Source organism: Columba livia, chromosome 4, assembly GCF_036013475.1.
Source record: "Columba livia isolate bColLiv1 breed racing homer chromosome 4, bColLiv1.pat.W.v2, whole genome shotgun sequence".
NCBI lineage: Eukaryota > Metazoa > Chordata > Aves > Columbiformes > Columbidae > Columba > Columba livia.
The window spans coordinates 52,022,232-52,046,423 of record NC_088605.1 but is presented as its reverse complement, the minus strand read 5'-3'; the positions used below and the strand labels follow the sequence as shown (position 1 = coordinate 52,046,423).

The 24,192-nt window shown below is 39.5% G+C and overlaps 2 protein-coding genes across 7 annotated transcripts in view; one reads left to right on the top strand and one right to left on the bottom strand.

Moving 5' to 3' along the window:
• The window catches only part of RASSF6 (Ras association domain family member 6), a 90,605-nt gene extending 81,496 nt beyond the window's left edge, over positions 1-9,109 (top strand). For 4 of the 6 annotated variants that reach the window (XR_010472339.1, XR_010472337.1, XR_010472340.1 and 1 more), the window contains 5 exons: positions 1,078-1,229; positions 2,772-2,863; positions 3,300-3,993; positions 5,274-5,325; positions 6,230-6,350. Coding sequence is in view for 2 of the 6 variants with exons in the window: in XM_065061673.1 (XP_064917745.1) it covers positions 1,078-1,229; positions 2,772-2,863; positions 3,300-3,484; positions 3,892-3,993; positions 5,274-5,325; positions 6,230-6,348; positions 6,434-6,531; positions 7,293-7,368 (876 nt within the window). In the remaining 4 variants the exon portion in view is untranslated. Of the gene's footprint in view, positions 1-1,077; positions 1,230-2,771; positions 2,864-3,299; positions 3,994-5,273; positions 5,326-6,229; positions 6,351-6,433; positions 6,532-7,292 lie in introns of those variants that run through there. The other 2 variants (XM_065061673.1, XM_005498534.3) reach the window with 1 other exon arrangement.
• A 4,058-nt stretch (positions 9,110-13,167) lies between these two features.
• The window catches only part of LOC102091296 (alpha-fetoprotein-like), a 44,306-nt gene continuing 33,281 nt past the window's right edge, over positions 13,168-24,192 (bottom strand). The window contains 7 exon segments of the mRNA XM_065061674.1: positions 13,168-18,766; positions 19,552-19,684; positions 20,590-20,813; positions 21,583-21,736; positions 22,894-22,991; positions 23,621-23,719; positions 23,721-23,754. Of these exon segments, the coding sequence (XP_064917746.1) occupies positions 18,722-18,766; positions 19,552-19,684; positions 20,590-20,813; positions 21,583-21,736; positions 22,894-22,991; positions 23,621-23,719; positions 23,721-23,754 (787 nt within the window). The 3' untranslated portion in view covers positions 13,168-18,721.

The window sequence follows — 24,192 nt, the reverse complement described above, 5'->3', positions numbered from 1 at the left end:
TTAGTATATTAGATGGAGTATTTCACTGTAAACAAAACAGCACAGCGAGAGTCAGATTCTGTGAAGAGAACAGAAATAGGTATGTTCAGACTAGTGAGAGTTTCAGATTTTTAAGTGTGATCTCCTCACCATAGCATTGCATGTACCACAGGAAATCATTCTTTGGGGTGACTTCTCAAATCTTGTATTATTAGCTGGGAGTGAGCAGAACTGCAAATCTTTAGTATGCAGTTCCCCCTTGTCCCTCTAGCTTGAGCCAAAAGCATGTGATGGCAGGACTACCATCACTCTGTCACTACCATCACATACTGTCGCTCTTTCCTCAAATGTTAAATCTACAGTACACTCGTAAGCATAGCCCCAGGAATGTGTCTTCTGTGCAGACTAGAAGATCCTGTGGCACTGAAGTATGGAAGTATGAACTGTCTCTCATACCACAGAGTGCCTTGTTTAGAGGTCTGAACTTCCTTATCCTTCACAAGCTGCATTTCTCTTGTTCTGCTGATATTAAGACCCAAAAAGGACACTTAGAGAAATTTGGAGCAAAAATGGTCTGAAAACAGGTAGTCCTTTTTTGTCTGAGCTCATTCTGCTGTGACAGTTTGGTGTCAGCAAGAATGGGACCGATAACGGGGTTTGGACTGATGCAGTGCCCTGGGTCAACAAGGACAGATTCATTAACTACTTCTTCTTCATTTATCATTCTTCCACTTCCTACCTTCTTAGTGCCCTGATTTCAGAAGAGCTAGTCATACAAGTAGAACAAATAGGATTTGACTTATAATTGCATGGAGCTGCAGACATGTTGCTTGGAAAAACTCTTGGTTAAAGTCATACTAAGGCTGAAGTGAGATCAGGTCAGCAGTAGCTTTAGCTGTTTTGGAAATACCTTATGGATGGAGATTACATGAACTCTCAGGTTAACCTGTTCCAGGACTCTGTCTTGACCAATTTCAACACGTTCCTGTTAATTTGAGTAGAAATCAATTGTTATCACTCTATTATTTTTTGGTTAATATGCAGCACTGCTTATTTTTTATATACTCTATCCTTTTTTTTTTTTTTTTTTTCCCCCAGCAAGAAGGAAGCAAACCATTTATTGAAGGAATCTTGTTGATATTTTGGGGAGTCCGACATCCTATCCAATTAAAAATTCAGGATGAGAAGCAGATAACTTCTTTTGTAACATTGAAGTCTGCAGAAAGTGTGGGTTTGTTCTCTAGTAAAAGGTAAGGGTTAGTGGTAAGCGATTATCTATCACAGGTTACCTTCCAAGGTACCTCAGGTGTGACACCATTGCTTCTCAAGGAGAAGTTAAATCCAGGGCTTTGGCCATGCAAATTCTGTTAAAACACCTTAGAAATACACACAGATCATCTGCTTCTTCAGACTGCTGCCTGTGACGTTTCATGTTAGAGTGCATTGTGCTGATCTGACACTTGCTATATTTGGCCTATCTTTTAAAAAAAAAAAAAAAAAAAAAAAAAAAAAAAAAAAAAAAAAAAAAGGAGGTAGGTGCTTAGAGTATTTATTCTTTGTGTTTTGAACACTATTTCCCAAACCTTGGTTAGTGATTTTTTTTTTTAATTACATCTGATGAACTAAAGCTGAGTAATGTGTAATAAGGAGGCTAAGCCAATGTTTACCCTGAACAATTCCCTGATTATTTTTGTATTCAAGAGCTCACTTTCTTAATTACCCACTGCCTTAAGCTGCTCATGGTACATGTTTGAACTGTGGATTTAATTCTACCACCCAGTGTAGCTCCGGTTAAATCCCTGTCTCTTGCTTTTGACGTTAAGGGATGTCACTTGTCAGGAGTAACTAACAAACAACTTGAGTCTGAGACAAATCTGGTTCTCTTTGTTTACCTTGACCAGGTCTAGTGGTCACTGCCTTTTAGGCAGTTCAAGTTTAGCTTTGCCTTTTATTTCTTAAGAAACATATGACTGGTGGAGATTTGAATCTTAAGGTAAGTATTAATTAATGATAACAGAAACAGGAAGCTGCCCTGACTTGCTTTTTTAAGGTAGGCAGAGCAGCTTGGCTGTTTGATCTTGAATGAACTTTTAAAATGTATGGAACAAAACTGAGATTGTTTTTGGCCTTTTCATTGGAGTTAGTTGAATATTGTTTTGAATATACATATGAAATGATCTTTTAATATTTTTCCTGAAAATTGGTTTATTTTCCATTAGAGCAGTAACAAACCAAAGACTTATTGTTAGAGAGTTTATGCAATGATTTATGGAAGTATTGGCATAAAGAAATCTGGGGTTTGAAGCAGGCTGGACTGAACTCTGTGTTCCCCTACAGAAATGGTTTGGATAACATGAGAGGCCAGTGGGGTAACTTAATCTTTCCTGTCTCCATCTGTGTTAAGACATGATGTGTCTTATGACTGTTTAAACCATAATATATGGAGGTTTTTTTCTGTATGCCTGCCAGCTATCCTTCCTTTGGTTTATCCAAGGCATTGCTATAAAACAGATAAAGAATTACTACAAATAATTTAAGGAACATCATGGTCAACGTTCAGCAGGCTCTAAATAGGACTGTTGCATTTGGGATCCCTAGTCATACCACACATTACCAACTAGTTTTATTACAATCTGAGCTAAAAATTACTGCCTTCGTATACCACAGTGAAGTCTGTAGTCATAATCTATATTTGAACAGCAATAGGAATGTATTATGTGAAGCCTGGCTACAGGATAAATTGAATTCACTGAGTTAATGAGGAGTAATTAACTGTATGTTTGGTGTTTCAGGGGAATGACTCGCTGGGGAGAATTTGATGATCTGCATTGTCTTAGCAGGGAGACATTGACATCTACTGAAGAAAAGCTGAATCTTAAGCAAAGTTCGTGTCTGTGCTCTTACATTCCTTAAAAATTCTTTGTTCTGTGACCAAGCAAAAATAATTTGACCTTCTCTACCGGTAAAGGGAAATCTGTCTCTGTTAAATGCCTATTGCATGCTAGTGAAATACTGGCATATGACAGGCTAGTGAAGACAATTACTGTGTAGATAACTTTTCAAATGGACAGTAATAATGGGCTGTGCTTTCACCGAATAAATAATTCCCGAGAAGTGAACAAAATGTTAGTGTGGCCTTCGCAAACAGCCTGTTGCTCTTAGTTGTACACCCGTGCACTGTTCTACTACCATCCCCCCAGCCACATAAAAAAATAATGCAAAAACCATCTCTCCACCAAGAACCTTCCTCCTGCGGTGCTGCTGGCAAGGAAGGTAGAGAGCAGCTGTACAATATACTGATGTGGTTTCATTTTGTCCAGGTTACCCATGTTATGAAAGCTGTACTCTGAAGCCCAAGAGCAAGAAGGAACATGATCCAGCTACCCTGCCCAGCACTGTCAGCAATGCTGCTGCTGTGCACAAGAGGACCAAGTTCCCCATGATAGCAAGGACAGAAGTAGAAACTCACAGGTTTTCAATTAATGGACATTTCTACAACCATGAGGTACAAATGTTTATGCTTGTGTCTCATCACCTGAGGTTGGCTACTGGGACATATAAAGATGTCCAGCAAGCTTCTGGACTTCCCCTGCCCCCTCTCAGCCAAGAGGGGCACTCCCCACTGTTCCCCATCACTGGGACTTGGGCTCAGCCCCTGAGGTCTATTTTCTGGGTCTTCTTCAGAGGTAGGTCAAGTCTGCATGGCCAACTGCATGAGGCAAGGGTGTGCAGGGTCCTCAGTGGTGCTGCATCCTGGAGGTGCTGTTTCCTTCTCCTGAGGACTCTGCTAGCCCTTATCTATATACCCTACAGCTTACTCTGGAGCTGTGTTGGTTTAGATCCTTTTGAGTCCCAGCTGTTGAGTAAAGGAGTTCTCATAATATGCTCTTTTGCTGCTGTTTTTATTCCTAGACATCAGTTTTTACTCCAGCTTTTGGATCAGAAACCAAAATAAGAATAAATAGCCAGATGAGAACAAGACAAGTAATAGAACAATTGCTTCAAAAGTTTAAGGTAACTATCTGTGTGGTTGCACAAGCAAGAGCAGCCATGTTTAGAAATGTTAAATCAACTGTGTCATACCAGTGCTGGGTGAAAGGCAGGAAATAACTGGGAGGGTATAGTTCATGGAACAGATCATAAGGAAAAAAAAAAAAAAAAAAAAGAGCATTTTTTAAGGAACAGTTTTATTTTACAAATATTTCACAGCTGTTTGAGTCTAGAAGAGGTATTTAAGTGTATCGTTGGCAGTGAAGGAAGAACCACAGAATGTATAAACTTGTGCACAGGAAGGGAAAGCACTGCTGCACCATCAGCATTTCCCCACCCAGAGGAGGGTTGTATGTTAAATGCACATGGCCATGCTTCCCTCTAATGACAGGCCCTCATAATTGTCTTTTGCTTGAAACAAAAGGGAGTTCTCTTATAGCCTGAGTGGCTGAGGTAGGTGTTCTGTTAGATCCAGGCACATCAAAAGCTCCAGAAAGTCAGGGTTAAAAATCATGCTCAAGATCAGTGCCATGCTGTCTTTCCCCTGCCCCACCCTTTGGAGTTTCTTTGTACCATCTTCCATTAACATGATTACATGATTATACTCAGTCAGAAATATATATTTACCACTAGTGCTGTGTGTTTCTCCAATATCTTTATTCTACATAGCTTTTTAGTGTACAATTTTTGATAGCATATCTAGACAAGCTAAATAGAGTTATTGCAGAATGACTTCACATGCTTAGTGAGACTTGGTAGTGAAATACTAAACAGGATAATTTGGCTGCTATGAATAATAGCATATTGAATGCAATTACTGAGCAGGTTGTAGAGAATAAGTCAAAAAGTAAGTGTTGAGGAGAACTGCTATTTTCTGAATGTGGTTGTGTAGACAAGTGTACAGGAAGAGATCCTAGGGTTTTACCCTAGTTCTAATACCCTTGGTAAATCTGCTGATCACCTGAAAAGGAAGTTGTCTGAACTAGTTAAGGATGTTCCAAGGAAATGAAGACTGGAAAGATCTGTTATTGTTGAGAGGGCATGTTGCTGATGTGGGCAACATGATAATGTAAGTGAAGATGATGTGGTGGGGCACAGGGACAATGAACATGGCAGCACAGCTTTATATCTTACTCAAATCCACTATCCTTTAACTTTTCCACTGACGGGATCCCACTCTTAGACTTAGATTTAAATATCTGAGTTGAAAAGCACAGAGAATATCTGATGCTAATTAAATGTTAGGGACATGTATCAGTCAGTCTGAACAGATTTTTTTGTTGTTGTTCTTTTGTGTTTAACAGATAGAAAACAGTCCACATGAATTTGCACTTTGTATTATCCATGCATCTGGAGGTAAGCCAGACATTGCTGTTTGATTGCTTCATCTCTAATTATCCTGTGTGTGTGTGCGTGTGTGTGCACCGCTTAACTGGGAGTGACAGAATTCATCCCAGGCGTCTGTCCTTGTTCAGGCAGTGTAGGCATGGTGTGGCTTTTTGGCTTTTCTAGAAACCCCTTAGAGATGTGTGGTCCTCTGATGGCAAGGAAAATGTGAGTACTTTGTTCTGTGTGCTCTGAGTCCTGTGAGTGTGGTTGGTTCAGCTAAACAGGCCTTAGTTTTTCCTGTATTTGACAGCTGTGTTTAAGACACTTTTCTGGTCTAATTTATGTTCTGCACAGCCACACTGCAGCTGTGGGATGCCAGGTTCCAGCTGGTAGTGTCACAGACACTGCGTGGTTTGGATTGTAGTCTTGATTTGCAGATGCCTGGTTCAAAGTACTAATTTTGTAGAGGAAAATTATTGCTTATGCAGCATCATCTATTCTATTGCTTCAGGATGAAGGAGATTTAATCTTTATTAAAAGCAAAACCTGAAAAAGTAGGAGAGAGAACTGATGGGCATGTACCTTAAATGTCAAAATACAAAGTTGAAGCGATGTTTCACAATTATGGAGTGGCTGTAGTTTAGGGAGTTCTGGTCAAGCTGATGGGCCTGGATCAGTCTCTTAACTGCATACTTGGATACCTAAATTGCAACTCCTTTGTGTCAAATATACCAATTTATTTCAAAATGCACAGCATAAGTGAGGTGACACATCCTCCTGCATTTATGTGTTAGAGACTTAATCTGTATCTAATAATTTTCCATCAGTCAAATATAGGATCTTTGTCAATAAAAAAGATTGCTGGTTGCATGAGGTACCTAGAGGCTATGTTATATGGTCTGTGAACCATGACATTTCTTCTGAATCACAGAAAAGAAGCAGCTGAGGAGCAGAGATGTTCCCATACTGCACAGACTCTTGCAGGGGCCCTCCCAGAAGATTGCCAAGTTTTTTCTCATGGACAGGGATGTGGAAGAGATCAGCAGTGACGTACGTATATCTTCAATTCTAAAACTTCACAGGGTTTTTCCCAATTCACATACTCACTAATGTGCATTTCTTGTCTTCTTGATAGGTTGCTCAGTATCTTCAATTTCATCTTCCCTTTTTGGAATCAATTCTGCGCAGAATAAATGAAGAAGAACAACAGGAGATTCAACAAACAATTGCAAGGTAAATAGAGGTAAAATTAGTGGTGTTGCTTACAGTCCAGGTGAATATTTACAGTTATGGGTTGGCTCAAGAGGTTTATGTAGCAGTGTGCAGTTAGAGCACTGTGGTGTGACTGTTTGAGTGAAACTTGGTGGGATTTATAATCCTTTCTGTATCCTGCATCCCCAGATGAGCTGTTGCTGTTAAAGATTCCAGAATAAATACTAGACTACATATACATGGGTGGACCTTCCCAGAAAGTTCGGACCCTTGTGGTCGCTTCTGTTGGGCTTCTTTTGTTCTAAGCTTTACACTGGTTCCCCAGTTTCTACTTGCTGCTCCGTAATTCCTTGGAAAGTATAAATGCCATAAAGACTGTGATACTATTCAGATAGCCACAGCATTTAATCTAGATTAGTGCCAAATTCTTGACATCCCTTTAAAACTTTGCTTCTGATAAGTGGTGTGTGTTCTTCTGATGGGAGTTCAAATGCACAATGGGTACAAGTTATAGACGCACTGGTGTGTCTGAACATGTATCTGAGATCAGAGGTCAAAAGCAATGAGAGTCTGTACAATTTTATCAAATTACCATCTGATAATCACTTTGAATCAAAGTGGTAGGGAAATGTAAAGAAAACAGTAAATAGCCATTGCCATTTTCTATGAGAAAAGCTTTCATTACAGCAGTTCTCAGCCATTCAACTGACATGTTAAAATTTGGGTTGAACTTATGCAGCATTCTGTGCTACTTAAATGCTTTCTCCCTCTCTTAATCTTAGGTATCTTAAAGAGAAGAGTATGATATGTCAGCACCTTCATAGTCGAACTGTTCAAAAAACAGAGACCATAGTTTGATGCAAAAGGTTTATTGCGAATACTCCATGCATCGCTTCTGCCAAAGGACAGTAACCGTGTTTACTTCCATGTGTTGTGACTGAAGATTACTTAAAGCACAAAGGTGTTCAAAGTGCTGAAGCTTCTCTTATTATGCAACTGAAACTGAACTCATGCTGCCTCAGCTCTGGAACACAAGCTGGGAACCACCTAAGAAGATTCACTAAATCCCTCAGAAGGGAAAAAATCCTGGGAAAAGCACAAGGCTTCGAAACCTACCATTTTCCAAACCATTAGCAAAAGTTTAGCATATATGAAAAATATTGTGATAACTCTACTGAAAAGAGTAATAAACACATTAAATTAGCATATCTGTTAAGTGGCAAAAGGTATTTATTACCTTACAAAAATAGGCAAGAGAGACCATGAAGTCCCACTGGCTTCAGATTGGTATTAATAGATGCTTAACTTGCTTAGGCTTTGAGCTACAGTTTGAAAAACATAAATTGAAACCCTCCCACTTTATAGCTACTTGGCTCTTAAGCATCTGAGAGAATTTATCTCTGAAGTATCTCTTGAACTGCAAAATAAGAACTCTGACTAAATACTGTTTTATCTGCTCAGTCAGGTCCTGGAAGGCACCTCAGTATTTGTTGTTGTTACTGAAAAAAATTATTCTGTGTTGCTTCCTATGTTTTATATTTGGAGGTGGAAATGAGAAGTGTTCAGTGAGAGAGGCTGAACATCACAGCCATGATAGGATCAGGTTGGTGTCCTCCCCACAAGTGAAATTTTTGGACAGTGCAGTGTACAGGAGCCAGCTATTGGATCCTGTCTGATTGAGTCATGTTGAATAGTAAAGCTCAAATTGTAGAAATGCAAATAAAATCCAGTTTCTGCACAATTGATTGTCCTCCTGCATTAGGTTGTCTCCTTTATATGGTATCTGTGTTTTGCCTCAGCTACCTTTGGCTTATGCAGATAATAAGAAAAATACTGTGAGATGAGGAAATCAGTGTGTAGAAAATGTTGCCTAGAAATCCTGTGGAATAAATCAAATGTGGAAAACATCACATTGCTTGAGATGCTGTTACTTGTATGGTAATTTAAAAATGAAATATCACTGTGCTAATTGAAGCTATCGTGCTCAGGGCCTCATTTTAATGTGCAGTCTATTCTCTTGTCCAGGAAAATAATTAAGGGCAAGGGAGCATAGAGAGGAAAGGTGACAAAAACTCAGCAATCGAGATGCATGGTATTAGATAACATAGAGGTGCAAATGTATAATAACTTCCTTGAAGCAACAACAGTATGCACACAAGCATCACTGAAATTTCCCCAGGAACCACTCAAATACCTGCTGCAGGAGATATATACTTGCAAGATAAAGTGAAATTTCAGTCGTCTTGAAGTAGTTCATGGTCAAGTGTCGGGGATTGGCTCAAGGAGCACAGACATGAGTCCACCAAGCAACTGTACGAGCAGAGCCCATTTTAGTTGACATAAGTAGGCCTTAGTTAGCTTGTCTATTAGGCCGTGGGAAAGGGGGGAACGGAAAAGTACTAACTAAGGCAGGGTCAGGATATTTTTGAAGAGATAAGAGTCAGAAGAATGTGGGATGCGCATAGCTAGCTAAACCCAAGTAGGTGGAGTAAGTAAATGTGCTTAGCCTATTAGATAGAGACAAGTATGCATAATTATGGTATTTGGTATAAATGCACGCTATCTCGGGCAATAAAGTTGAACTATGCTTTATCACTCATATTGAGTCGGCTGCATTTCTTCCTCCGTCCGCTCGGGTCTGGAACTCTGATGGGACTTTTCTCTGCAATTGGCGCCCGAACAGGGAATCCGAAGCGGCGGATAGAAGCAAAAGGCGCCGGGAGAGCAGCGACCGGCGGGCAAGAGCGACCGAACACTGTGCTGCGGTGTGTCGTCTCCGAAGCCTGAACCGACTGAAGTTCGCCAGTGCTGGGCTACAGGAAACAAGGGCTGCAAGAGGTCTCTTAATTTAGCAAGAGGTACCGTACAAAAGTGATGAATAACGGAGAAATAGATTAAAAATGATGAATAACGGAGAAATAGATAACAGAGAAACGGATTAAAAGTGATAGATAACAGAGAAACGGATTAAAAGTGATAAATAACGGAGAAACGGATTAAAAGTGATGAATAACGGAGAAACGGGTTAAAATGATGAATAACAGAGAAATGGATTTAGAAGTAGCCCTAGATTTATTACAAAGCTTTTTAGAAAAGCGAGGGGTTAATTATAGTTGCGTTAAACAGCTAGCTGGTCTAGTAGCAACGGGGAAAACTAAGGGGTGTTTTCAGGATCCTGATTTATTGTTTGATGAAGGAGAGTGGAGGAAATTGGGGGATGTGTTGTGGGATATGGTCATAGACGAGGATAAAACAGCTAAGAAACTGATGAAACCGTGGAGGGAAGTAATTAATAATATTAAGCGTCATAAAGTGGAAAAGAATTTAGCCGCGGTAGCTTCACAGAAACTCGGCAAAATGGAGCCTTCCGCTCCGCCGATGGAAACGGGCATATCTGCGTTATCAGCGAAGAACCTTAAAAGACTATTAACTTGGTGCAGAGGCAATAGGTATCCTGCTGACCTGTCAGGAGTTTTTCTAATAGAGACTTGGAAAAAGATGGGAACTGTGTTGTGGAAGGCAATTAGTCACCGCGAAAGATATATTCTCGGCCTTGTAACCATCTGGAAACTGATAAATACTACAGTGAAGCAATTAAAACCTGAAAAGACTGTTACGAACATTAGTGACTCAAAACTTGAACTTTGGGTGAGAACAGCAAGTCCAGAGGATTGGTGTCAGACAACTTACTCAAAGAACCTGTGAAAGCTGAGAATGCTAAAGTCGTAAACACGTGTACTATCAGTTCTTTTACCAATTTTACCAATCTGCTTTTCCTGCATTTTAACCCTCTAACTTCCACGAGAGAACAGAAGAAGTCACTGAAAATAGAACTGGATAACAGAACTGTGTGACAGATTAGATCAGCTAACAGCAAGTGAATCTGACAGTCGGCAATGTGGTCATGATAATCGTGACGGGAAAGGGGGTGCTTCTGGGGACTCAGGGTATAAAACTTAGAAGTTAAGGAAGCACTGGTTTTGGAATTGGCAGTAGAGAATGCTAAAGTTTGCTATCAACATGTTATTTGTGAGTTTTACAGTGCATATTATGTGCTGCTGTTTATTGCCTCTCTGAAAGTCAAGCAGCTTGTCAGGAATGTGAGTTAATTGTTTTACTGGTTGTTGTTAGAATTGTTTCTTTGTGGTATAAGTGCACCGTAAAACTTTCTCTCCACTTTTCCCACTCACGCTACAAGCAGCCCTGTGCTTTTCCGTGGGGTCAGAAATTACTGTTTTCAGTCGTGTTCATAAAAAATCGGTATTGGGAGGTGTTTCAAAACATAGGGAAGCACTTGGAAATATGAGGAAAGAAGATCTTGTAAAATATTGTAATTAAAGGTGGCTGCTGTATAAGTTAAATGATTGGGAAAAGTGTCCGGGGAATAGAATCTTGAAGTATAACACCTTATTGCAATTAATGTTGTTTTTAGGGTGAGAAGAGTAAGACAAAATAAATCCCTACAAGAGATCATTAAATCATTTCAGACAGCTGAGAGAGAGTTAACTGATAACACGCAGGTCACAGTAAACTTGCCGAAGTCTGCACAATGTTTTCCTTATTAGCCTGTTTTCTTTGTGGGTATCTGTTTAAGCATGTTGCAATTTTGGTAGGTCTTTGTTATATGGTAGAGTAAGTTCACAGACTGTTAAATCATGAGAATCGGTTGACTCAAAAGGTGCGTTTTGTGATAGTATAAAAGATCATGAGTAATTTAGCTCCTTACTGCGTGAACGTGATGTTAAGATTTTATGTGTAGTAGCTGTTATATTTTTTTTTTTTCTAGCGTACTAGCTTTATTCCAATATCCAGACTTGCGCAACTCTGTGACAGGCTGTCTCTCATCTCGGTGCACTAAATTTGGCCTTTTTGTATGCACATCAAGTGAAGAATCATGGTTTTAGAATAACAGTTGTAGCACACTAGATGAGACACTCAAAAAAAAAAAAAAAAAAAAAAAAAAAAAAAAAAAAAAAGCCTTGCCCAGTCCAGCTTGCTGCGGGGGGGGGGGCGGATGCCAAATGGGCCTCCAGCGCGCACTGACCCATTTTGTCAGGGAGACCCAGAGGTATCTCCACCTGGCTGAGCAGTAAGCGGTTCAAGGTGCAATGCAAAAAATTGAGATATTGTCTTAAATTGGTGTAAGTGTGATCCATCTGCTTATTTGAACTTGGTATATGGTTTTCGTATCTGAGCTCAGTATTTTAGTTTGTATATTCATATTCGGTACCAAAAGAATCTTGTTTGGGGAGATAATTACAATGGGAATCGGTTCCACTGTTAAAATTCCACCTTGCTCCCCCTTAGGATGCATCCTTACACATTAAAGTAATCGCTTATATTGTTAGAAAAGCATTTAAATTGTTAAAATACAATGATAGATGTGAACTTGGGGTATTGTATGAAGTTATGAAGTTGTATTTAAAGGTTGCTGGAATGTGAACTGATTTGGATCTAGGACAATAGAATAATGGATTTATGTTTATTATACTGTTTTATACTGTTTTTTGACACCTCTAAATTGTAAAAGGTAAATGAAGCTAAGGAATGTGACTATTGCTGAGCTACTTGAAATTGCATATAAAGTGTATTATGGCTGAAATGAAATGGGAAAACAAAAGAGCAAAATATCCCAGGCCTGTGTGCAGCTCATTGTAACTGAGAAGTTTCCCAGAGCCTCCTACTTCGTACCAGCCCGTGTGCCAGCTGCGTGACCTTGGTTATATCTACACTGCACAGAAAGAAAAAACAACTGGAAAAACCTGGCTGCCTGCTTTTAAAGCAGTGAAAGGGGGGTTCTCTCTCCCCCCACTGCAGCGATGTAATACTGAATGGAGCAGTCCGAGGGTGAAGTTTAAAGGCATCCTGAGCAGACCCGTAGTTCTAATGAAACTGGACAATTAAACCAAAAATTTGTTGATAGACTTATCCTATGGTAATTAATTGTACGAGACTTCTTAGTAAATTCACCATGCTAGTTTTTGAGGACATGGGAGACAACGAAAGAAAGGCCGTCTTTTGAGACAAACGGAATGCCAGATTTGGAACAAAGTTTTAATACATGAATTCTTGTATTTGCCCAAAAGTCCTATACCTCTCTTGGGTCAGGATTTGTTAAGTAAAGTGTAAGCTCAAATAACGTTTTCTGAGAATTCTGTTTAGTTGCATATCCTACAAGAAGGTGCTTGGATGGTGCAGATCTGCTTGTGCAAGTGAGAAATCTTCAAGGAACTTTTGAATGCTGTATTTCCACTAGTATTAACAGCCAATGTTTTTGATAAAGCAAATACTACACTGAGAAATCTGAAACAGGACTTTGATCCGGTAAGGGAAAACAATATCCAATAAATATGACAGCCAAAATGGAGTTAGAAACTTTGAGGGATGAATTTATGACAACTTTACAGGATGACTGCATTTGATTGGACTTACAGATTTGTCTATGAAACAACCTGTGGCTATTGTGGGACAGTATGATGAGAATGCTAACAGACTAATATACCAATTGTCACTCTGATCAAGAAAATGCAGGGAATGAATTTAAGGCCATGATCCTTTTGTCATATATGTACCATTTGCGAAATTTAAGGAGCCTCTGAATTTGATTTGCAATTTTGAGTACGTAGTCAAGATCCAACGCACGTATCTGATTCTGAATTGTGTTTTTGTTTTGTTTTGTTTGTTTTGTTTTGTTTTGTTTTTTAAACAAAAAGGGGAATTGTCAAAAGGATTGTATGTGATGAATCACTTGTATCTAAGTGGTACAGCCTAAATTTGCCCTGTGATGAAACACTTTGTAACTATGACCCAAAACCATGCTAAATCAGAAAGAACCTGCATTAGTTATGGTCAAATCACTAGTTAACGTTCAATGGAAAAGTCCACACCAATTGATAACCTGGGGGAGAGGTTATGCTTATGTTTTTACAGATCAAGAGCTGCAATGGTTGCCAGCACGAAACGTGAAACCTGTGTTATCTTCCTGACAATGATTGTTGCAGCTGCTGTGTTTTGGATGCCTGCACAGACAAAGACTAACATGTGGATTACTTTAGCCAACATGACTGACCATCTATATGCCTAACTACGATGTCTCTGGAAAAAACGTTCCACACATGCTTGGTTGGTGTCTTCCTTGGTGACTACAGCAGCATCACACGACTGTTTCAAATAGTGGTTGATGCAGAGGCATTGCAACGAACTGTAATAATACTAACACGGCACTTTGGATTAATTGCCACCTGGAAGCAGACATCGAACCACAGGAACTGGAATTGATGGCATCTATGCCCATGGACACTTGTATCCAGCCGGTTTGTGAAAAGTGTCAGAACAGTATACAAGAACATGAATGGACAAAACTACAAAATGTTAATGCTACTCTTGGTGACTACAGAAATGAAACTCGACGGTGTAATGCTTCACAGAAGAATGCAAGGGATGTCATTGACAGCGACCCTAAAACCTCCTGTATGGTGTATTCTTGATCTGTGAAGATAGAGCCTGACCAGGAATTCCTTCTAACGCTGTTGGAGGACTGTGTATTTTGGGACTATTAACTCTCTTAACGCCCAATGTATCTATGATAATAGATCACAAAAGAACAAGACGAGAAAAACACTTTTTGCGTGTATATGAGTCAAAATGTGATGATAATGTAGATTATTGAGGATCAGGGTTAAGGGTTTTAGGATCTCTTGTATCTAGTGTTGGCACAACTAAAGCTTTAAAAACTTTAGAAAAGTTAGGATGCTGGCTAGTTAAGCAAATAAACAGAACTTCTAAGGCTTTAAGTGGACTTTTGTTAGATGTAGATTCTGTAAGACATGCTACACTGCAGAATACAGTCACAGGAGACTTTTGTTATTAGCCCATGGCCATGGATGTGAGGAATTTGACGGAATGTGCTGTATGGATTTACAGAATAAGTCGAGATCCATCCACGAGGAGATTAAACAACTTACGGACCATTCACAGAAGATCAGAGAGGATGTGGGCCTCTTTGGCTTAGACGGCCTCATGAACTGGTTTGGACTAGGAGGATGGGTAAAAGGGCTTTTGCAGAGTGCTCTGGCTCTCTTAATCATAGTAGTAGTTGCATTAATATGCTTGAGTTGTGCTATATCATGTATTAAGAAGATTTTAGAGCAGACACTTGGGCAGGCTCTGCTCATTAAAAAAAGGGGGAGATGTCGGGGATTGGCTCAAGGAGCACAGACATGAGTCCACCAAGCAACTGTACGAGCAGAGCCCATTTTAGTTGACATAAGTAGGCCTTAGTTAGCTTGTCTATTAGGCCGTGGGAAAGGGGGGAACGGAAAAGTACTAACTAAGGCAGGGTCAGGATATTTTTGAAGAGATAAGAGTCAGAAGAATGTGGGATGCGCATAGCTAGCTAAACCCAAGTAGGTGGAGTAAGTAAATGTGCTTAGCCTACTAGATAGAGACAAGTATGCATAATTATGGTATTTGGTATAAATGCACGCTATCTCGGGCAATAAAGTTGAACTATGCTTTATCACTCATATTGAGTCGGCTGCATTTCTTCCTCTGTCCGCTCGGGTCTGGAACTCTGATGGGACTTTTCTCTGCAGTCAAGGTCCTACCTAAACTCCAAGGTGACAGTTGTAGCCATGTCATGTATTGAGTTGCTCATCCCTCTGCAGCCAGATGCATCTCAGGCACCATCTGGGCATACAGAAGCGCTATGAAAATGGTGCTCTAGTCAGAATAGGGACAGACCTGTTTGTCTGGATTTCTGGCTTTCTGCTGCTTAAGTTACTATAAGGAGCAAGTGGGAACTCGTTAGCAAAGCAGGATTCAGGTAGCTGAAGGTCAGGAGCAGGGAAGCAGTCTACACTCACTGGGAAATTGCAAGTGCTACAGAGATCTGTGCTGCTGCCATCTGTTTGTCATTAGAATCAGTAAAAATGTATTAGGTCGTTTTTTAATGCGGAATAGGCTATATCTGTTGTGTGTTCCATTCAGTAAATGCTTGAGTAGTTGTATGAAGGTGAAGTATGAAAATTTTTGGAGTATGAAATATTAATAATTCCTTTGTGTTTAAAACAAAAATCAACGCACAGACCATGTGGAAAAGAAACTGTTTTCAAGTAGGTTCTCCAGTCCAGTGTACACAATTCCTAAATTTAGCCTTTTAGCTATTGTCTGATGTTAAATACTTGAATCTTTTTTATTTGTCCTGCTGAATTGGGACTAAAAGATTCTGGAAAGTAACTATAGAACATAGCACAGACTATCTATGGTCTGCTGGGTTTTAAGCACTAGTGAAAGCTGCAACTCTGCTGCAGTGTTAGTTCTTTGGGAATACTGTGGTCATTTAAATGAATAGTTTCTGACAAATACAGACAAGAATAGGGGACAAATGTATTCCAGAGCATTATTGGACATTCAGGGTAAGACAGCTATAAAAAACAAAGGTGATGGAGGAAATAGGGGTTGCTATTGAATTTGGAGTCTAACATGTTAACTATTAAGGCATCAATTAGAATATAATCTCACCTCAATTTGTACTACCAGGCTACCCTGTGAGAAAAATCCTAAATCAACATGGGATTTACAAAAAACAAAACAACAAAAAACCAAAATAAAACAAAACCAAACCAACCAACCACACAAAAAAACAAAAACCAAAAACCAACAACAACAAAGAAAAAAAGAAAAGGAAAATAATAAAAGCTGAAAACCCAAACCCCTCCCCAAATTCCAGAAGACCGATCTTCATCAGAACATAAAATCCTAAGAAAGTACAATGCTAAGAGAAGCCTTAGAGGGTCATCTCTTCTTTTTTTTATTAAAACTTTTTTATTAAAACTATCACTGATACTTGGGAAGTGCTTGTTAAATATTTCTCCATTGCTCTCAGCTCCCCACATTTTTCAGACTGTTGGTCTTGGTGCTTCGTTCCCCTTACTGGGGCCTGACTGGCTGCTCATTGTCCTGGGTTCAATTTTTTTTTTTTTTTGCTATGTGAAGATCTGTGAGTTCCTACAGCCTTTCTTACTAAACTTAGCAACTGCAATCTATTTGAGCTTTCCTTTTCATGTTTTATGGATCATTGGCCATTACTCTTGCTTTCTTTTCAGTGAAATACTTTCTAGAAGTGAAGTACCCAAGAACTGTTCTTATTGGAGGTGAGGAAAGTGGACACACAATACGTGCATTGTAGCAAAAGAGGCACAGGCTCTCGGTAAGGAGCCATGAGAGACATTTATTACAAACTCAGGCTTGCATTTATACTTGCTATGATGCTTGCTCAAGCATTTGCTGATTCGCTAAGTTGGTCGTTACGTAAGCGATATATTTTGCGTTCCCACCAAAGTTACTGCTATAAAAGCACTTTTTGGTCTATCACAAGTTACCCCCCTGTCCCTGATGTATCAATCCTGTATCAATCCCTCTGTCCTTGATGTATCAAGTAGCATACAGTCCTTGCTTCTTGTATTTTTTCCACTGCTTGTTCTTATGCTGTCGACTCTTGGAGTTTCTCACAGGCCCGATGTCAGAATACTTGTACAGTGCGTTACATGGCTTATTCATCTTGTTTATCTGGTTTTCTTCTGCTTATACCCCTAGTACACAAGCACCATGATAGACTTGAATCAGCAGCTAATAACCAATGGTGAGTCAGCTTGTGATTTGTTGTAACCACATTGTTATCTGTACAACTCCTTAACGAGTAGTTCTCCTGTACTGAAATTGTGCAGCTGCTTAGTTGTACCTATGTCGTATGTCACATTTGTTCTCATAAAACATCGCTGTTTTTTTCAACACTAATTCTCTAACTTGCCAAGGTGATTTTGATATTTAAAATGTTGCCTCATCTTCTCTCCATCTTTCTGTCAGCCACAAATGTAGTGCATGTGTTTTATTTTTGTTATTCTGTCCTGAATTAAAATATTGCCTAGCAGTATATACAGGATTAATTCCTATGGGACTCAGTTTGGTTGAGCTCTTCAGTCTGACTCTGAAACTTCTCTCTGGTGACAATACTTTAAGCTAGGCTTGCATTATATGAGACATTTGTTTGTGCAATATTTTACAGATATTTTCAAATACTCCCAGGATAACTACTGCTAGGTACATCCACCAAGAAAATCTGAAAATTTGGGTATCTCTTCCTTCAAGGCACAGGTTTCCAGAAATAAAACATTTTTCTTTAACTGTTTTGATTTTTTTTTTTTTTTTTTTAACATGCCTTCGAATTTCTCTTTATTTGAATAGAAAGTAAAAACCCAAATGCTGTTTGTGTGTCAAGCTATCTTGAGTATAAATATAGCAGCCATCTGGTGCTTTCCCTGCTGATCAAGAGTTCTGGCGTTTCATCTTCTGTCCTTTCCATGACACGTTTCTCATCTCAATTCTTTCTTGCCCACTCCAGGATGCCCAAGATAATCTTTTTCTTTGCTTAAAGACAACTTTATAACTCCCCTAGAGCAACCCATATTAGTGAATGAATGTGTTGTAATTCAGGGACAGTGCTATGCAAATGCAAAAGTAATTATTTGGTGATTGAAAATAATTTAAAAGTGGTTACAGGCAGATTTTTTAAAAATTGATCTCCTTTGCCTTTATGCTTTGTAAGCCTAAGATTTAGAACAGTTTTATTTTTGTCTGTTACTATTTGGTTTAAGAAAAATAATATTCCATAGCATAAGATGGTGGCCACATATAAACCCTGAATTTCTTCTGTCTGTTCAACTTACTCTTTTGGCAGATTTCCCCTAATCAGTACACCTTCTCTCTTGACTTAATCTGGGTTTGCATTACTTGTTTTAGTTTAAATTTTACATGCTATTGATCATTTTGAATCAAAGTGACGGGAAATATGTACGAAGTTTGTGTACAGGTTCCTTCCCCATCTGAATACAGTTGATGCACACATTCAACATTCAGGTGAGCTGAACTCTCTGAGCAGATGAGCTTTACAGTTCCACAGCTCAGCAGATTCTTTGCAGGAATTTGATGTTTCATTCTGAGGCACCTCTTTTATCTTGTTTACAGTGGCAAATGGGACAGTGGCAAAACTGTAGCTGGCGTAAACCATCACAACTTCATTTGTTTTGTGAGTAAAAAGCTGCAACATCTTTTTCTCCTCTAAGACAAATGTTTAGAAAAGAGATGCTCACTGTTAAATTTGTCTGTCTTTGTATCACTTATCAAATATTTTCCATTATGCTATGTGAGCTCTTTATGCTGTCAACATTTTTCACTTCTTTTCCATAAGTTCTGGACCCTGAAAAAAGGCAAAACATACATGAGCAAATCAAGCAATGATGCACATGTGAGCAACTTACCTGAGTATGGTAGCACTAAGTAATGTTTTATAACTTTTGCAAGTTGTGTAGAGACACTGTATATGCAGAATTCATAAATATAAATCATTAAAAGCAAAACAAGGCAAAGATTTCGATAGAGAGAGCAAGGCTCAAGGGTTGTGAATGGTTTGTTAAAGTTCAGTTATGGAATATATGAAGGAGAAGCAGAGATGAGAAGTAGGGAGAAGCAGATTTACTGGAAGGTAAAGAGAAGCCAAAGTAGCTCTGTGGTATGAAGTACAGTGAGCTAAAATAACAGAGGAAAGAAAAGAAGCACACAGAGGTGAGGGAAATAAACAGGGAAAACACTTTGACCTACAATTTGGAATATCCCTTCTTTCCTGAGTTACGAGGAACTTTTAAAGAGAAAGTAATTTAAGAATGGTTAGGCAGGGGAAGACTCAAATCCTTCAACAGGGCAAGTCCCAATGACTCCCCAGAAGCAACAGATGTAGCTGAGCTCTGTATCTCTACATTGCTCCATATAAATATCAGACTAACTAGATAAATTCTGTATCGATCATTCCATTGGTACACATATCTGCCTGTGCAGGCAACAATGTTTGGTTTTGGAAATATAGCTGCAGGAATTCTGTCTCATCATGCCTTGCTTTTGCTGCCTAATGAAGGAATGGAGCACTTGTATGTATACTCAATGTTTCCACTTTGATTCAGAATGTGTATGTGAAAACAGAAATGATACCTCTTTCACAAAACATGGTTCATGGTTCTCTTCTTTGCAGCACCGTTCCCTCATGGCAGTAAAGGCCACCGTGGCAGAACTCAGCTGCTCCTTTGTGATCTAGGGCTTGTATTTGATGAGGTTGATGAGCATTCTGCAAGAAAAGCAAAGCAAGCTTTGTTAAGCTGGGAGGTAATCATGTTGTTCACAAAGCACTTCTGTAATGCTAGTCCTGCAAAGTCCAGTCCCTGTTTTGTTATTGCCCACATCCTTTCTACAGCTTTTTAATTTCTATCTATCACCCACTATTTGCAGCAGGGGGCAGGGATGTGTCCCATTCCCCTCAGAAATAAAATATCAGTGCTCCTTTTTGGAGTTATTCCACCATGAATATCCATGAGTAAACCACCCAGATGGTTTATATGTCATGTACCACTCTAGAAGGTCCAGGACAGTGTGGGATCACCACAGCACGAATCAATGGTCATAGCAGTTTGCGTTTTTTTCTTGCAGTGACTGTGATGGGTGTCCAGTTCTCTCTGACCAAGGCAACCAAAGACTAGAACTTCCCAGAGATGGAAGGAGTGCCTGGGATGAGGAAGAACACATGGGCTTTTCCGTTCTGGGAAGTTAGCCCTAATTAAACCATAAAGGTAATGCAGAACTTGAGGCAGTAACTTCCTTGTTCTTCTGGTATCTTTCTATGCAGTTCCCATCATGGGCAGTGGGAGGGCAAGTTTATCAGACCTAACTTTGGATTCCCTGTTGCTCATGTTCTGGTGGTGTCTACACCAACCAGTACAGCTACCCACCTCTGAAAATGACTTTCTTCTACTCTGAGACAGGGAAATATAGGTTGATGCAGATGGTAGAAGAAACTGGGACCAGCATGACAGTAAAGAAAAAACAGCTTGGAAGAGAGGCTGAGAGGGGTATGGCTGTTTTCCATTGCTGTATTGCAGAACAAGAAGGCTGGACAGAATGCACAAGGAAAGATGAGTATTGCCAGGACGAGAATAAGAAACCCAGGGGTAACAGAGTAAAACAGGTATGTCTTACTCCTGTTTCTTTTGCTCTAATTTGTCCTCTTCAGTTGTACACAAGTCGTCATGGAAACTGAAGAGACCAGGAGTCAATGATAAAGGCACATAACTCTCATCACTTTCTAGTTTGCCCATGCATGGCCTCCTAAGTGTGTAGGAGCTACTACAGCAGTGACAGATGCCTGGGTTTATAGGATTGGTCAGGTGTCTTCTACATATTTCTCCAAGTACGAGATCCAGCTTTACTAAAAGAGGTGAAAAAAACAATTTTATTGTTTCATTTTCAGAAATTCCTGAAACACATGCTGCTCTTAGTAAAGTTATAAAAAAACAAACAAACAAAAAAAAACCCCAAACATTTAAATTAATCCTTTTATGTAAGATAGATAACAGTTTTTCTACTGAATGCTGATTTTGTCAGTGCAAAAATGGCCCAGGTTTTTCAGAATAAATATGTATATGCAGTTTTAGGGATTATCCTTTGCACACAGAAATCATGCAATTTTTTCATAAAACCATGCTTGCATTTCATTTGTTTGAATCAGCAGGGTTTCTGTGGGTATGTTTGACTGTTCTTGTAAGTGTGAACTTGTACAAAAGGGCTGAAGGTTTTTAAGTACTTTGGCTTATTTATGGGCCTGGAGAATTCTTCAAGAAGAGCTACAAAAAAATCGATCCTTTTCACAGAGCGCAACAGCTTCAGGCATCTAGAAATTACGAATTTGGACAAAAGACCATTAGCTGCGGAAGGAACGGGGTCAAATGGCCCACACTGTATAACCTTTAACCACCTAGCACTAGCCTCATGTAGTTTAATTTGAGCATTAACTTCCATGAGCCTGAACTATGCCTACTTCAGGCATGTGTCTGGAAATAAAATTTCAGGCCAGCTCAATAACTCAGTGAATGTTTTTCTCATTTACCCTTGCTCCAAGCCCTTGGACTCTGGTGGCAACAGATTTTGTGTCAGAGTTTCAAGAACTGAGGCCAAGATAAGAAAAATACTCACATTTTCCTCAGCACAAGGCAGTAGCTTGTCTTGGCCTAACTGGCAGCATTTGGAGCCAATTGTAGTCATTTCCTTGGTGAATTTTATCAGCTCTGCAGATGTTAGCTAAGGCATCTTCTTGGTGAAACTCAAGAGAAGCCCGAAATGATAATTTCTTTGATATTGGTGTTTTTGTTCCACCAGGCAGCAGTGAGCAATTCGCTGCCTTTTTCATGTGTAAAGCTCCAGCCAAACCACACAGAACACTCATCAATCCAAGGGCAGGACTAAGCTTGGTGTTTAAAAACTCATGTAGGCAAGCGTAACAGTGCTACATTTGTTTGAGCTCTTTCCTTTTTCTGACCAGTCTTTTACCAGGTTAAACAAATAAAATTAACAACAATATTGCCAGTTACATGTTGATGTGCCTTCCTATGAGCTGGTACATATATTTTTCTGACATTATTCATTTCCCTAAGAACAAAATTGAACCGAAATGACTTTTTGGCAGACTAGATGAAGGAGAAGATAAAGCTCAAAAAAGTTAACTTGATAAACAAACCAACCAACCAAAAAATAAATCCCCCACAAAAAAACAAGCAAAAACCCCAAACCTGTGCTTATTAACCGTCATGGCCAAGAAAACCTTAACAACTGATACAGGAGGCAGAAGGGCAAGAAGCAGCTCACCATGGTTGTTGGAAACCTCTAGTTCCAAAGGTCTTTTAAAGATTAGGCATGCTTGGGAGTGCAGAAAGACCAATACATTTCCCCAGAGAAGGCTAGTTGAAGCCTGACCGTAAATGCACAAGCAGTCCAGAGATTTCACTGAGATTGCTTGCATACTTCAAGTTAGGCATGTGCTCATTAACATTGCAAATTATGGCCAAAGTTCCTCCAGTAGGCTTGTGCCTGCGTGTTACATTTAAGCATAGCATACATTTCAGCTAGTCTCTAGTTAAAATTTACATCTGCTGAGGGAGCTGGATAGAGCAAAGTCTTTTACAAAAGACACAGCAACTGTCTTTTGGTCAGATTTATGAATCCTATGTTATAGCTTGCAGTTTACAATGCAGCTATAATATAGAGCAGGAAAATCATAGGAAAATCATTACTTCATGAGTTGGTTTAAAGAGAGAACTTGTGACAGGCCAGAACATCATCTTAGAAAATATTAAAATAAAAAATAAAATCCCAGAGGTCATTGATACATTGGTCCAAGCATTCAAGTGGTATCTCTTAGCCTATTTTTTTTGACATCTGTGCCTCTAGTCCAGCCAGGGTTGTGCCCAGCTGGTATGGGAATAGTGTAAGTATCTGAAAAAGTAATACTCGTTTTGGAAATAGTAAACTCCTTTCTCCTTGTAAAGGTCACAACTTGTCTTCATGACACTTTCAGTTTCATAAATATGTTTCCTCAGTTCTTCCTCCTGAAAAAAATAAATTTGAGGAGGCTTTGTATCATGGGAATGCTGGATGCCCTATTGCCTCATGATAAAGCCTGGATATCCACAACTGCCTGCCGCCTGATATATGCTGCTCATTTTTAATGCCGTTAGAAAGTCTTCATCTGTCTGAAACCACTAAACTGCCTGAATGTGATAAACGTCCCCCCTAAATCACCTTGAAATATTTCATTTTGTATACCTGAGGGAAGGTGAGGTCTGAGACACAGGGTGGCTCATAACTTCAGATATTTATGACATCCATGTCTTTGTTTGAGACAATAAGTGCCTTTTACATTTGTAAGAGGGCAGTTGGCATTGCTAGGGAGCCCAAAGAGAGCAGTGCCTCACAGAAATGTTAGCTCCATCCCTTTCCCTGGTGTTTCTGTCTGTCTGTAGTAAATTGCTTCACAACTGAAGATGGCAAGGGCTCTGTTGTTACTTTTTCCATACATTAATTAATCAGGCTTTGTGACATTTGTTGGGTTTGTTACAGGAGCTGTGGGTACTCGCTCTAGACCTGGGATAGGGATATTCCCTGTGTAGCCAGAACCAGTCATGTGGTCACATACTTGAATCCATTGGTGTGTTGTGTGAATCACGATGGCACTTACGCCTCTGCTGCAGCAGTCAGCTGGACAACCAGTTTTGCAGCACTCTTTCAGCAGGTCCTTGTATCCTTTACCAGTTCTTAAAAGCATTTGAGCGGAAAAATTCAGTGTGTCTCCTGGAATATTCATACATAAACCTGCAATATGTGGAATATCAGGAATTAACAATAAACCAAAAGAACTGCCCTCGAGATGGGTGAGGACAGCAGGGGTGCTCTCAGGATGGTTTCATCTGACTTTGCATGGAACAGGGACAATTGTACAGCATCTCAGCCTGGGACTGACCCTGAACCTGAGCACAGCATTGCATTACAAGTCCTGTGCATGTAACATTTCCAGCTCAGTGTCAGCTTGACTGAGGCATAGCTTGGAGCCTTGTGGGGCTTGGGGATTTACACTTTTTTTTTTTTTCTTAATTCTGTCTAAAGAATAAAAAAATAATTTCCAGTAACAGACCCCTTTCTCAGTAGATGCTGAAAAGATTAGCTCTACTGAAGCAGACACCCTGCAGACAAGTTGTGCCCAATCAATTAGCTACACTTTTCATATATGTATGTATGTTATTAAATAATGTA